General features: G+C 52.8%; 1 protein-coding gene across 1 annotated transcript in view; it reads right to left on the reverse strand.

Annotated features, from left to right (window-relative positions):
- Positions 1–14,488, reverse strand: part of PTPRN2 (protein tyrosine phosphatase receptor type N2) — a 1,410,930-nt gene that overhangs the window by 186,041 nt on the left and 1,210,401 nt on the right. Inside the window, exon 13 of the mRNA XM_064274265.1 lies at positions 2,041–2,253. Within this exon, the coding sequence (XP_064130335.1) occupies positions 2,041–2,253 (213 nt within the window). The remainder of the gene's footprint in view (positions 1–2,040; positions 2,254–14,488) is intronic.

A 14,488-nucleotide genomic window follows, 5' to 3' on the forward strand; every position in this document is an offset into this window, starting at 1 on the left:
CTAAAGGGTATCTGGTAGTGATTTCAAAGCTAAGCCAAACGGAAAACCTTTTAAACATGTCATTTTCAAATTTTCCTAGATCATAATTTTAAAGAAAAAGTATTTTTTCTTTCTTTTTTCCCCCTTTTTATTATCTGAATTGAAGAAAAGCACACATTTCATTTACTGTCTGGATTACAGATTCTTATTAAACAAACCAGAGCTCATTATAAAATCAATATCAACTTAACCACCATGCCCCCAGGAGGAACAGCAAAAAGGTCACTCCAAGAAATTCAAACAATTTTCCTGCTGGAAGGGCACGATTTTAATTACAGATACTATTAATTAGAGCTGTCACTGGAAGATTTTTTTTCTGTTAATTATCACAAACTCAGTTTTAAGTATGCATTTTCAACCTGCCTTTTTGTAAAAATTAGTCATTTCTGCACGCAAGTCCAAGCTTTCCATTCTATTAATATTTTATATTTGAATTTCAAAGTATATCAAAGGATGCCAAGCTTTGTAAGATCTACGCCAGTACACTCTTCCGTCTTTCACACACGGAACAGAATTGCTGTGATAATTTACTGACGCACTGACACAGTCTTGACACTGAAGACCTGTTGTGTGTGTGTGTGTGTGTGTGTGTGTGTGTTTTAATTGATGGTCTTTCTCAATAGAATTTTTAGGTAAACTCTTACTCATTTATGTGATTTTCTTTTCTGCCTTCTTTTTCAAAAGTGATTTTTCTTTTGCTTTTGAAGCAAAGCTACATACTGCTACTGGAATGCCATCTTCAACACATGTGAAGTTGCCATTTCTTCATAAGGAAAATATTTTCCTCACCAGACATGTAACCCCCTCTAGAAAACTGGAGGTTTTCTCAATTCAATGATGACATTAAAACTTTTGAGGCGGGAGAAGTTATCTCCTGGTCTTTCTTCAGCATAGCGATTTTATAAGTTCATTCCACAGCTCCTTTATGTCAGACACAGAGTGGAAGAGAAAAGCTAGTTCAGATGACCTCATAAAAGACACATTGCTGAGCAATTTGGGGATATTTTTCTGGAAAGAGCTTGAGAGCCTCCCCCTAACCCCCATGTAAGTCCGATGATAGAACAGTAATATTTAATTTATACGTGATTATAAAGTGCAATGTATTATTTAGAAGGCCTATTTCTCATAACAGTCATGTGACTGGTGAATCTGATCCAATGGGAGAAAAGGTTTTACGAACACATACACATGAAACTTTTAAAATCCAGATTCAGTAAATTATTTTACTTTCCCAAATGGGAAAGAAAATATACTTGAAATTAAATGAAATTTTATTTTAAAAGAAATCAAACGCTCTGACATATATGTTCTGAGCTTGCACTGCTGTTAAAACTGAAGGCATAGTTTCCTCACAGGAAATGATAAAATGTGAAATTAGATACTATAAAGCTTCCAAAATAACCTGTGATTTTTTTTCTATGCCCAATTTGGTCTGAACCTGCCTTCTTTGCAGTCTCATTGGTTTCTAGTTGATTTCCCAGATTCATCTGTAGTATTTCTGTGCCACCAGCCCACAGCTGCCACCATTGTTCCCGTGAAGGCATCCTTGGTTTACCTCCCATTTATCAGCATTATATTTCACTTTGTCCAAATAATAGCAGAGAGTGACAACAGATCAGGTCAAAGGACCTTTTCATGTAAGACCCTGAGGAAGTCGATGATTTAAGAGACATCTTCAAACATCTACACAATCAATTTATCTTGCAACTCTGACATTTTTCATTAATAATGGCTAAACTAAGAAAGATAACAGATAATACATAATTCATGTGTTGCACTTTTTTCACATTTCTAATTAACAACTTGCTTTCACAGCTAACAGGAGACTGCCCAAAAGCAGCATAAGATTAATACAGACAGCCATAAAACTGTGGATGCAGTATATTTACATGAATGCTAATGTTAAAGTATGAAAAAAGGAACTATTGCTGGGGATGGGGGAGGGGCCAGAGAGAAGCTGATGAGCTGAAGGCACCAGCTTTTTACCAAGTCTCCTTTTACCTGGTAGGCAGTGGTGGCGTCTGAGCCCAGGTCCCCGCTGAGTCCGGAGAGCTTCTCCTTCAGCTGGTAGTGAGAGCTGTGGCGTAGGCAGTAGAGGATCCCTGAAGTCAGGAGGACACCGGTGATGCACCCAATGGAGATCAGGGTGAGGACCACGAACTTGGCGGAGTCTTCTCGTTCCACCTGATGAGGCAGAAGCTTGACCTTGCTTTTCTACAGAAAAAGGGGAGAAGGAGCAAGTTAGTACTTTGCAAATCATGACCTCTTAAGAACAGAAGACACACATCCTTTCAAAACCCGACTTCAAAACGTGTAAAATTCAACACAGCACTATGCTGTGTTGGCATTAAAACAACAGGAGGGATATTCAGAACAGCACCCCTCCAAGGAGGAGAAGTTATTTCAAATTGTGTATTAAAAACCAAAACATTTTCAAGACGAAAGTTAAAGGCATAGCTTTTTTTTTTTTTCCTTATGGTAGCCATTTTTCAAATTAAACAATGTGAAGTATTTGGCAGCTAATCTGCTGCCTTAAGTAAAATAAATTGTTTATCCCTTCTTTTAAAAAGGTACAGGGGGAAGTACAGCAATTTATCCAGATCACAGCCAACAAAAGTTGAGGTCCGGGAATGAGGGCAGGAGAAAGGAATGAGGACACTGTTGTGTTTACAAGTAGCAACAAAAGTCTAATTTCTTTAGTACACAACAGCATATGGGACTGGTTTGATGAAGTTTCATATTCATATCCTTAATATTTCGGGTGATGTGTCATCCTGGAAATCACTCTGCTAGTCTTCAAAGTCATGTTCACTGGTGGAACAGGGACCAATGTAAGTCACTCTCCACACGAGTGTCTTCTGGGCACATATTCCAACACTTTCACAAACAAGTTTTTTGTTTTTTCCTTGAAAGGAACCAAGGAGCTAGGAGACAAGTGGAAGAGGACCCTTCACAGAGTTCTGTTTTCAGCCATTTAAAAAGTGGGGGTTCCAAACTCCTTCAGAGTCTGATTGTCTCATGGGGTGGAGGTGTAGGAAAAAATATGAGAAAGTCCTTTTGGTGCATTTCACTTGTCGCCATGTGTTAAAAGTTGTATCCTAATTTCCCCTCATTAGCTTCATTATAAGGTATATTAGCAACAATTAAAAACGCAACAGGAAAATGAAAAGACCGGCCGGCAAATTGCAGCAGACTCGCTCGGCCAGCACACCCCTTCCACAATTACCAGGGAAATGGACTGAAAAGCACGCTCCTGCCTCAGTCCTGGTCGCTACAAGATGAGAACAATTAGCAAACTCCTTTCCACCACCTAATTTCGCGTGGTAACAAAATGGATTTTTTCCCCATGAATGCCTGGCCGGCCTATTCATTATCTCTCTTCTATTAGTAATTTTCTGCTCCGTATTCAGCTACCCAACTCTTAATTTCCTCCTGTCTTGCAGTGTACACAGTGCCTCTTATGTCAGGCCGGGTCCATTTTTATCTTGTAATCATAAAGGCCACCAAAGCAATTATCGCTGGTCTTGACTGGAAAAGCTGGTCATTAATTAGCCTCCTTTTGCCTTCAGTACAGCGGATTAGCTAGTGCTGGGACTGAGTTAATGGAAACGCGGGATAAAAGAGAAAAGACTCCCAGATTTTCTTGCCTGGATGCGCGGCTCGGAGAAGGACTGTTAGGTCTGTAAATCGCGGGAGGTGGATAGAGTAGAGGGGAAGGGAGGAGGAGGGAAAAGAAAGAGGAAGAGGAGAACCCGGTAGCGAGGGAAAGAGAAGGAGGGAGGGAAAGTGGGGACCGCCGAGAATGACGGAGAGCGGGGGGGGGGAGGGAGCTAAAGAGCCGGGGGGCGTGCTGCGCGGGTTCCCGAAGCTGGCGCGGCCGCAAATCCGGTGGCTGCCGCTGGGTCCCCGTGGCGCAGCGCTTTCGCTCTCCACCGTGGAGAGCGCGGGGAGGAGACCCCCCTCCCCTCCTCCTGGCCCGCGCCTCCTCGACCCCCCTCCTCGCCCCCGCCTACCCAGGCACACGGAGCCCCTGCCAGAAAGAAGTCACTCCCAAGAACCGTCCAATCCACCACCCCCCCGGAAGGCAGCCAAAGCTCTCCCTCCACGCCATCCCCTCGGCGCCCCCGCACCCCCTCCTCACGCCGGGTTAGTGCCAAAACCAAATAAATAAATCGGAGGTATCCAACCACCAAGCGGCAGAATCAGGCAGCGGAGGGGAGGGGCGAGGCGCCCTCCCCATGGAGCGCACCGCCGGGAGCCCGGCGTGGGGACCCAGAGCGCGGCGCGCGGCGCGCGGCGCGCGGGTCCCGGCCCGGCTCGCGGCAGCGGTGGAGGGGCGCCCCGGGGCCCGCCCGGGTTCTCTCCTCTCCGGCGAGCGGCGTTTGATTGTTCGCGTCTGTCCAGCAGCACATTTAAAGCGGCCCCCGCCGGGGCCTTGCGCGCCGCCTCCGGCTCCTCCTCTCGGGGCCCGCCGGCCGCCCCCACCCATGCCCGGGAAGCCGGGAGGGGCGCGCAGATTCCGAGCGCTGGCTGCCGGCTGGAAGAAAGGAGAGCTTCAGGAACTCCGACCCTGGGGACTCTTCACGGAGCGCGCGCAAGCGTGGGGTCCGGGGCCCGGGGCCGGGGGCTGGCCGCCGGGACTGGCCGCAAGGCCGCCCGCCCGGGATTAGCATTTCGCTTTCAAGGGCCGCCGTTCCCTCCCGCTTTGGGTGAGAGGTCAAAATCTACATCCAAATGGAGGCTAGTTTGAAAAACGGTGATTCCTCGCCCTCCCCGCACTGGGCTAGGCTAGGCGCGAGGGTTCGCGACGCCGCCCCCGAACTAGGTGTCCGGCACTCCAAAACCCAGGCGCCGAGACCCTCCAGGGTGCGAGCCTGGTGCACGCTTCCGACTCCGCACCTGCCCCGAGCTTCCAGCGGGATCAGCGCCTCTTTCGTGGCCGGCAGACAAGGCGACCACAACAAAGGAAACCGCGCTAGCCGGCGGGTAGAGAGGCTCTCCTGTTCCGCCACGCGGGCAAAGCGCGCACAGCCAGCGCCGGTGCTCCGCGCAGCAATCACGAAAGCTCTCGAGTCGCTCGCGCTCGCACGCGGGGCCGCTGCAATGGAGCCACGCCACGCACGCCCTACCCGATGTATGGTTGTTCATGTTGGGGAAATCGGAGATTCCGAGCGTCCAGGTGTATGTCTGCGCTTGTAAACAGGGATTTATCAACCTTCCCACATGGAGATATTAAGCGCACACAGATGCTCTATAGCAAAACTGGCTCCGTGGGTGCACCCCATAACACACCCCTTACGTGAGGCACACATCAATGCATACTCCGGCAAACGACGAGACTCACACTTAGAACAAGCCACACACGTTCGCTCTCAAGTAACCCCAAACTAACCTTTCAGCATGCTGGGCAGGGGCGGATAATCCGTGGGGGTTCTGATGTACAAAGTCTCTCACAGGCCTTTACCCCCTGTAAGAGCACAAAACAAACGCGCGCACAGCTTTCATGTGGTGTAAAACCCACTGCCGTCGAGTCGATTCCCACTCACAGCGACCCTATAGGGTTTCCAAGGAGCGCTGCTGGATTCCAACTGCTGACTTTTTGGTTAGCAGCCAAACTCTTAACCACCGGGCCACCGGGGTTTCCGTTACTATGATGTAAGGTGAACGGCAATGGGACCCAGCAGTGAGTCACACTTGGGAAGCAGTTGGATCGTGCTCGTATTTTAAGTCGGGCATTTGCCTGGCCTCACAGAACCGGGCCAAGGCCGGCCCCTCCGAGGGTCTAGGCGCGCTGCGGCCGGGCTGGTGTTCGCGGAAGGAGGAAGGGGCGCTGGAGTGGGGGATTCGCCCCGGCACCTCCGCGAAGCGTCTGTTGCGGGAGCAGGGCAGCAGACTCCAGACGCCCGCGCGGCGCAGAGGAAGGGCCCGCCGCGGCCCCCTCGCTGCTTCGGGCTGGAAACCCTCGGGCGGGTACGGGGCGCGGGGAGAGCGGCCGGAGCCGCCGGGCGTTCGGGGCTGCAGGGCCTCTCGCCGCTGCTCCCTCACACGGAGCGTTTGGAACTCATTCCGAGGTCACACGATCGCGTCAAGGAGAGTGACTGCCGAAAGCGCTCGGTTCTCTCCTCCCGGGCGCCCCCACTCCTCTTCCCCCCCAGCTAGGCCGACCCCCGCTGCGTCCCAAGCGCCGGCGGAGAATGGGAAGAGGTAAGAGAAAGGAGGAGGCGGACCCAGTCCCCTCTGGGCTCCGTTTTCCCCACTCCGTCCGGACTACCCACTGCCCGGGCCGGTACTCCTGCTGGCCAGGCTCCGCTCCCCCGACGGGGGAAGGGGTGGCCCGAGGTCCGAAGGTTCGCCTCCCCGGCCCTGTCCTCAAGGAAGCTCTTCCTCCAGACAGGGGATGGGAGGCGAACCTGCGACCAGCCGGCAGTCTGGTGTCGGCGGGGCTTAGACCGACAAGGCAGCTGATGAGGGTCGGCAACGCCGGGCTTCGAGGGTGGAGGGCACTGCGGTCTAGCGAGTCCTGGAGGCGGCGGGGTGACGCCAAGAGGGAATCTGACTGGGAGGGAAGGCAGGGCCCCGGCCGGTGGGGTGACCAGAGAGACAGTCTGCAATCGAGGTCGCAGGATCCTAGGTCTCGGCTGGGAAATCCTGCCCGGCCCAGGGTCAGGGGACGGCGGCGCCTGGCCTGCGGGCACCTGGGACCCAACTGGAAAAGTTCCTCTTCGTGGGGCCGCCGCGCGCACGCCCGGGTTGCGGGTTCCTAAAGCCCTTCCTAGAGCTGGGGCGGGGAGGGTGGGGGGGTCACGCGAGGTTTCAGTAGGCGGGGGGAGAAGCGAGAAGAAACTAGAAACTTCGCCCAGTACACACAGTTCCGGAGAAGAGCTGTTGGCTGCATGTTGAGTCTTGAGAATCCCGGAAAAAAACAAAAATTTAGAGAAATTCCCTCGCTCTCTCTCTTCTTTTTTTTTTCCTTAAAGGAACAAGTGAACGCCTTTCCCTGGCAGAGTGATTGAGTGTTAATAACTTTTACAATATTTTTTTCTTCCTCTGGGTGGAGGTAAAAAAAATAAAACTCCTGCTAAACATGAGCTTTAAGGGGGGAAAAAGGTCTAATATTGGTTTAAAAATTAATCTAATCCGAAATTCTAGTCCGGAAATAATTTTGCTGGGCGTCCTGGACTCGGATTGACTCCTCAGTGCTGACTACTCAGTGGCGGCCTCCCAAAGGCAGAGCTGCTGCCTCTGCACTACGGGTTCTTTCCTCAGATCTTGTCCTTGGACGGGGCTCCGAAGAGACTTCCAGACTAATTAGAGGCATCTTGTCAGACTGGACTTGAAACTGAAAGAAAATAATGTTTAAATATTTATGCCTCTGACATTTACAGTCAGGCACCTTTTAAAAGCAGAACACCTCTCTTTGTACTGTGGCAGCTTGGTTTATTGAAAGTTTGGGAACAGGGGAGCATGAGTGAGGTGGAAGAAGGTTGAGGAAGAAGCCATCCTCAGAAGTGTGGTCATACAAAGAACCTGTACATACATCCAAGTATCTGAGGGTGTAAGACACACACACATGCAAGCACTTAATGCTAAGTTCCCTAGATGCAGAATAGATTTAAAAAATCAGGAATAATTAAGTCATTAGATCAAGTTAGCTGTATCTTGAGAGTAAGCTGAAGTACAATGTAGATATTTCTTCCAGTCAACAATGCCCATCTGCAGCTCCTCTAATTCAGAACATAAAGTACTGCAAATGTTGTGATGAAAAGAAATGCATCGCCATAGAAGACAATTTGTGGAACTGCTCTTAGAAATTAGAATCCACGGACATCGTCTTGATCTATTTAAATTATTTTGATCTGTGCTTATATTTAAAGGTGCATGGGGCTTCCTTTCAATCATCTTCTGAGTCATTTAAGGTAAGATGTCTTTTCTTTTAGCTGTCCATTTAGTAAGCTTAAAAGAAAAGAAAAAAGAACATTCCATACCAAAACCCAATTATGAAAACTGAGTTAGCCACAGATATATAAAACTTAATGGTAATAAATACTTGTTGACAGGTAGCGGAACCCATTATCTAAGGCACTGACTTGAATGCTTATACCAAAAACTTATGGACATTAGCATTCGATTTCATTAACATTAAACTAACATTGTCAACGTTTTCATTTGTATTATTTCTAAGGAATTTGATTTGCAAATCCAGCCTCATCTTGTACTTTTCTGCACTTTTACTTTAGTATAATTGTAAAAACTAGAAATTAGCTTTAGCAACTACTAATGAGTTGCTATAACAACTGTGTCTTTTATTTGATAGGCCATGGAATTATTTGGAAATTTGATACTAAATTTACTGAAGTACATTTACTATAATATAGTACTTATCACTTTAAAGATAAAAAAAATTAAACAGTTTTAGGGCCATGGCAAGTGACCAAACTTAAAAATATGGTGGGGGTGTCTTAAAATATTTTTAAGTGTTTTTTAAAGCTGTTAACTGAACTATTTTTAATTTGGAATTCGCCACAGAATTCTAATAAATGAGAGAAGTCAGGCGGAAATAATCATGTATTAATTCTCTGCATTACAAAATCTTTTCAGAAGCTATTATCAGAGCAAGAGGCATTGTGGTCTGAATTCAGGGTGGGAGAAATCCTTTGTGCAGCTGAAAGCTATTGTTCCTCTGTGCAGATGGAATTGTACTTGCAAATCTGCCATTCAAGTGGCCAAAAAAAAAAAAAAAAAAAGCCTATATAGGCAAAAGAAAAAAATCACTAAGAAATTATTTTTAAATATAAACCTTAACAAAAATAAGTTGGGATGTGCTGTTTTAAAATAGGCTTTTTTTTTTCCAGGCATAGACAAAAGTAAATATACAAAAGATAATAAATTGTTTATTTGCCATCTTTAAACACTCCTAAAACATCAGTTTTAAGGTTACTCTGTTTTAAAATATCAGGGAAATTTTACAATATGGATGTTTGAAGGGGGGGGAACCCTCATGTGAGCTAATTGTTAGTAAAAAAAATTAGTAGGGCTTGATAAATAGCAAATTGTCTGCGGCAGAATAGGCAGAAAACAGACAACTAATTTAGGATAGGCAAAATGGGCCAACTCACTAAGAGAAAACATGCTCAAAGCCATCTTTCACATACTGCAGGCATTTTTATTACTAAAACTCAAACCTGGCCAATAAACTTAATGCATCCCCCCACCCCTCTTTTGGCATGCATAGTTGGTTCCTGAGGTCTGCTGTAACACACACGCACACGCACACGCACGCACCCCCCTTCACAATCGGGGCGTACTAGGATAGCACCTTGGTCTTGAAGAATGAGTTTTCCCCCAAAGAACCAAACCGTTTTCAGGATTCGGGATTTTTACTTAGCCTCCTTCATGGAGGATAAGAAGCCCCGTCCGGAAGATTTGTCTAGCGTCGTTTGTTAGGGCACTGCTGTGCCACTACTTTGAGTAAATGCAAAGGCGAACAGAGGGTCAGTTTTCAGTCCACTCTGGTGAAGGTGGAGCTCGAAAGGCCTAGGGCTTTCTCACCTTCTCCTCTTCCCCGTCCTTGCCCCCATTCCCTTTCTCCTTATAAGATCCTTACAGAGGTCGGAAAGACTAGACCACAGCTCCGGACACAAACGGTAGACGGGTTCCTGGGACCCACAGTTCATTCACACCGAGAAAGGTCACGGCGCGGCCCGTGCCCATTCTCTGCGCGGGCACAATGCTGCCGCCCCAACCTTGCTCCGCGCCACAAAGCGCGCAGGGCGCTACGACAGCGCAGGAGGGATTAATATCCCCAACGACCGCATCAAACCAGGAATCCAGGGGGCTCAACAAGGCCCAACCGACATGCACCTCCTGGGCCTAACCTGCTCCACCTCACTCCTACCCCCATCCTCAGGAGCCAGGTGGGCTTCACTTGGCTGGGCCAGGTGTGGGGGGTGGGCATGTTCTCCTGAGTTGGATAAAAGGAAAAGAGCTTCCATCAGCCTCCCATGCTCAAACCATTCACCTCCCTCACACCTTCTCTCCCATCCGAAATTCTGAGTATCAGCGACGGTGGGAAGGCGTTGGCTTGGATAAAGTCCAATCAGGGAAAAACTATGGACGCACTGAATCCTTGATTCTGAAGGGGTAAGGCTTCCCCAGCCATGGGCTTCTGCATAGAAACCCCGTAGCGTCAGGAAGGCGGGGACTGCGCGGCCCAGATCTGCGCGCGCGGCATGTCACCCTTGGTGCACCGAGGCCCGGGAGCGCGTGGCGCTGCCGACCGCGGCGCAAAGACGCCAGCACCGCTTCTGGGCCCAAGAACCCGAGGGTGGGCAGCCGTGTCCCCATTTATATCGACAACTAAAACCTGGAGCAGGAAATCACTGAGGGGGACGAGGAGGACTGGAGGCCAGGCAGACGACGACAGCGGAGACAGCAGAAGCACTCCAGCGGGAGAACTAGCGGCTGTACCCCCAAACTTCAGCGACCGTTCCACGCGGGCCAGCGCCTTTAGGGACATCTCCGGGTCCGGGCGGCTCAGCGCTGCCGTCCGCGGGCGAAGGAGACGGGCACGGCCGGCAGCTCGTCGCCTCTCCCTGGGCCTGGGGTGACGCGGTGTGTTTGCGTGCGTTGGGGGCAGTAAGATGTGGGCTCCGGAGACTGTACAGCGACCTCCCCCAGCCGTCCAGCGCGGAGTGGGGTGGGGACAGGAGAGGACGCGCGGCGAGCTTAGCGCCTCTCAGCGGAGGGCCTGAGCCACGGCCTCGTCTGGACTAAGAAGAAAAAGGGCGGGAGACTCTCCGGCTCTAAAAACTGCTCTTGCTACTGTTATAACACCAAATTTTGGGGTTCGCGGGAGTCTCTAGCGAGGCTTTTCTAAAACTACGAAGTAGGCGTCTGTTCAGAACTACAAAGGGCGCTAACGCGTGGATGAAATAAAACCCCTAGTTCCAGCAGCTCCGCGACCGGAGTTGCTTTCTCTGGGCGGGCGAGAAGCCGGCCGCCTCACCCGGGGCAGGAGCCGGGAAAGCGGCAGTTTCGGTTCGGGAGAAGGGAGGTGGCCTCTCCCAGGCGTTTCTCGGACAGGTCGGGGCTCCTCCCTCCCACGGGGCGATCCCACTGTCTCCCTCCCGCATCCTTCCCTTAGAACACCCCGAGGGCCGCTAGGAGATCGCGGCGGCACCGAGGCTGCGTTCCGGGAAGCAAGTGAGAAGCGGCGGAAAGCGCCCCAAAACGGGAGGAAGAAAATCCCCCCACGCTGACCCCCCCTCCCGGCTCTGGTTCCTCATGCCTCCCCCACACACCCGCTCACCTCGTGCCCCCAGCTCCCAACACGCCCGTGTCTGGACGACTCCAACTACGAGGGAGTAGTGAGCGGCGTGACAGGAAGGGGGAACAAGTACTCGGCTGAGAGCGAAGTCCAGAGGCAACAGGGTCAGCCCCTGCTGGTGCGGCTTCCCCGGGACGCTTTGCCGGGGTAACTGCGCTCCCCCGACCCCATCTGTGTGCTTAGGACGACTTGCCCTCGCCGGCTCACCTCTACATGCCCAGCCCAGCCCACCTGGGGACCGATCCCCAGACCCAGACCGCCCCATTAAGCCTGGAGCTTTTACAGGTGTCTTTTTCTGCGTAGTCAGATTTCGTCACCGGCCTCGGCTCCTACCCGCCAAATCTGCCCCGCCGAGTCCCCCATGCCCACCCTCCACCCTGCTCCCCATTACCCATCCCGCCACCTACGAGTCTCGCGATCCTCTCGGTTGGTCCCTCCTTCTCTCTCCTTTCCCCACCCCATCTTCTCTTCCCTTCCCCAGAGCTGAAAAGACTTGCCCGGCCAGTCCCGCGCCCGCTTTACCTGCAGCTGTTCCGACGCCAGGCGCCCGAGCCAGAGAACGAGGACGCGTGTGCACAGCCGGGGGACTTCAGTGCCCGGCGGCCGGGGAGACAGACGCCATCACCGACAGCCAGGCTGGTGCTCTCCACCACCACCACCACCACCAAACGGCGGAATCCTCCTTAGGACCACAAACTTCTTCCCAGGCCGGCGAGACAAAGGTGCCGCGCGCGGTGGCGGCGGCGGCAGCCACGGCAGCAGGCAGCAGCCGGGGCCCCAGCCTGCCAGCTCCGCGGCGCGCGGCTGCCTTCCCGCGGCTCGGCGCGCTCCGCCCCCAGCCCCAGGGGCGCGGCGGCGGCCGAGCAGGAGCGGCCCGCGCGCGCCCGGGCTCCGGGACGGTCCCCGCAGCGCTGCCCGGCATCGCAGGCCGCGCGGGCCGCGGGTGCAGCTTGGATTCCAGCGCGGCCGCCGCGGCCCCTCCTTATATCCGGCCGCCAGCGCGCACCCGGCCGGCGGCGGCGGCGGCGGCGGCGGCACATGGCCCATCCACCGGTTGCTATAGCGATGTCACCCCCCACATGTTGCTGACAGCAATTGGCTAAGGGGGCCGGGGCTCTCGAGAAACCCTCTCCCGAGTGAGGCTGTGAATGGACACTGGCTTTGTCAGTCATTTGTTAAAAGCTGCAACTCGAGGCTTGCGTCTTTTCTTTCTTTTCAGGCTTTTTCTTTCATCCTCCAAGTCTTACTTCATACTGTGGAAGTTCAGGATAGAACTCTGAGCGACAGGGGGCCTCAGCAAGAAAAGTAACACCCCGCACATCCCTAATAGGAACTCTTTTTACCGGGGGGGGGCGCGTCTCAACTCTGTAGCAGAAAAATGAACGGCAAAATAGTTCTGTCGGGATAGTTTCTCCACTTTTGCCTTGTGGGCGTTTTGCTCCCTTTCCAAATTAAAGCAGGCCAATTATGCAGGGCAAATTAAGGGGTAACCCTCCCCGCCCCCTTACATCAAGCCGCCTTTCGAGACTTTTAGGTCTCAGATGCCAAGCAAACGGCGTCTTTCCTGAAGCGGGACCTAGTTGGAGATTTGTCATCATTTGGCTCGGGCAATCTGCATTCTGCCTGCCCAAAACATGGGGCAGAGACCGAGGTAAAAACAGAGCTGCTAGGTGCTTAAGAGGAATCCAAACTACTTCCTCTCCCCACTAGCCCAGCTCAAGTGCCCTGGTCTGGACTGCTGCCCCAGCGAGCAGGGAGGCGTGGTGCTGGGTGACAGGGCCGGCGCCCTCGAACTTCTCAAACCCACCACGCAGGCCCGGGGCGCGGGTCAAGAGAGGCCGAGCAGGGAGCTCTCAGGGCCGGCAGAGTGGTCGGAAAGGCGGGGATGGGCCCCATACTCCGTTGGCGGCCGCCTCCCGCAGCCCTGTGACTTGCTTTCTCCAGGCCTCTCCGACCGCCCCGTCGCCCCCCTTCTGGCCCTTTCCTCCCGTTTCCCTGGACTTTGGGCTGCAGCCACAGGTTGGAGTAACCCGGGTGAGCGGAGGCCCCGCGGAGCCGCAAAGAGCTGAAAACCCAACATCTGTGTGTACAATGCGCTCTCCAAGGCCCACAGCTGCAGGAACAAGGGGAAGAAAGAAAGGAGTGGGGGAAGCAGATCTTGTCAGATGCAGATGACAGTCTGCGCAGGGCTCTTTAGTTTCTCCTTTTCTGGAAACCTCGGCGCCCTCCTCCCAGGACTCCCCTCTTTCACCGCCTCGCCATTGTTCCCTTCGCTCGGGACAGCTGGAGACGGCGGGCCCGCGCAGAGCAGGGCGGCCCCTTCCTAACCCCGACGACCCCGCCCGCCTCCACACCCGGCGGGGTCCGGGCCCGCGCGCCCGTCGCCTCACGCGCCAACTCCATACCCGCCCTCCCTGGCCCGCCAGGCCTGACCCCAGGCAGGGCAGGCACCCTGTCCTCCTCCCTCTCCTTCCTTCCACTCCCTCCCGGCCCCCAAACCTGCCCCGCTCCGCGGGCCTCACAGTCGCCCTCTCTCCTGGAAACTGAGTTCTAGAAAACCTTTGGCACTAACCCCCGGGACCAGGGTTCACGGGGGAAGAGGCCACAACAGACAATCGAGTGCCTGCGATGTACTCTCCTCTCCTTGAACGGGTCCTAAAGACTGTTTCTTCCGACCGAAGGGCCCAGGCTGACTTTTGTTTCTGTATTCATCGGGCAGGGACTCGTGCGCTTTATGGAACCTCACTCCAGGCAAAGAAACGGAACATCTTACATCCGTCAGAGCACACTGGGGGTGGCAGGAGGGCCGACTGCAGATTCGTGGGGCGTCGAGAAACCGGAGAGAAAAATGAGTTACCGAGAATTCCCAGGGAGAGAAAATGGGGCTTCTCACGCGGGTCACCCATCCATTTAGTGCACTCCCCGCCCCCGTCCCACACACGCCGTAGGCGGAGAGTAAGGATTAAGTCAACTTCGACCTCTCCCCGCCCCCCCTGCACCCCATAGCAGGGGCCTGGAGACCACGCTCAAAGCCAGCTCCCGCCCGGGCCTGGGCTGCCTCCGCAGCGGACCAGCAGGTCTCAGTGGAGCGGTCTCCACTCGCCGAGGGCCTGCGCTCGGAGA

This window comes from Loxodonta africana, chromosome 22 (assembly GCF_030014295.1).
Source record: "Loxodonta africana isolate mLoxAfr1 chromosome 22, mLoxAfr1.hap2, whole genome shotgun sequence".
Classification (NCBI taxonomy): domain Eukaryota; kingdom Metazoa; phylum Chordata; class Mammalia; order Proboscidea; family Elephantidae; genus Loxodonta; species Loxodonta africana.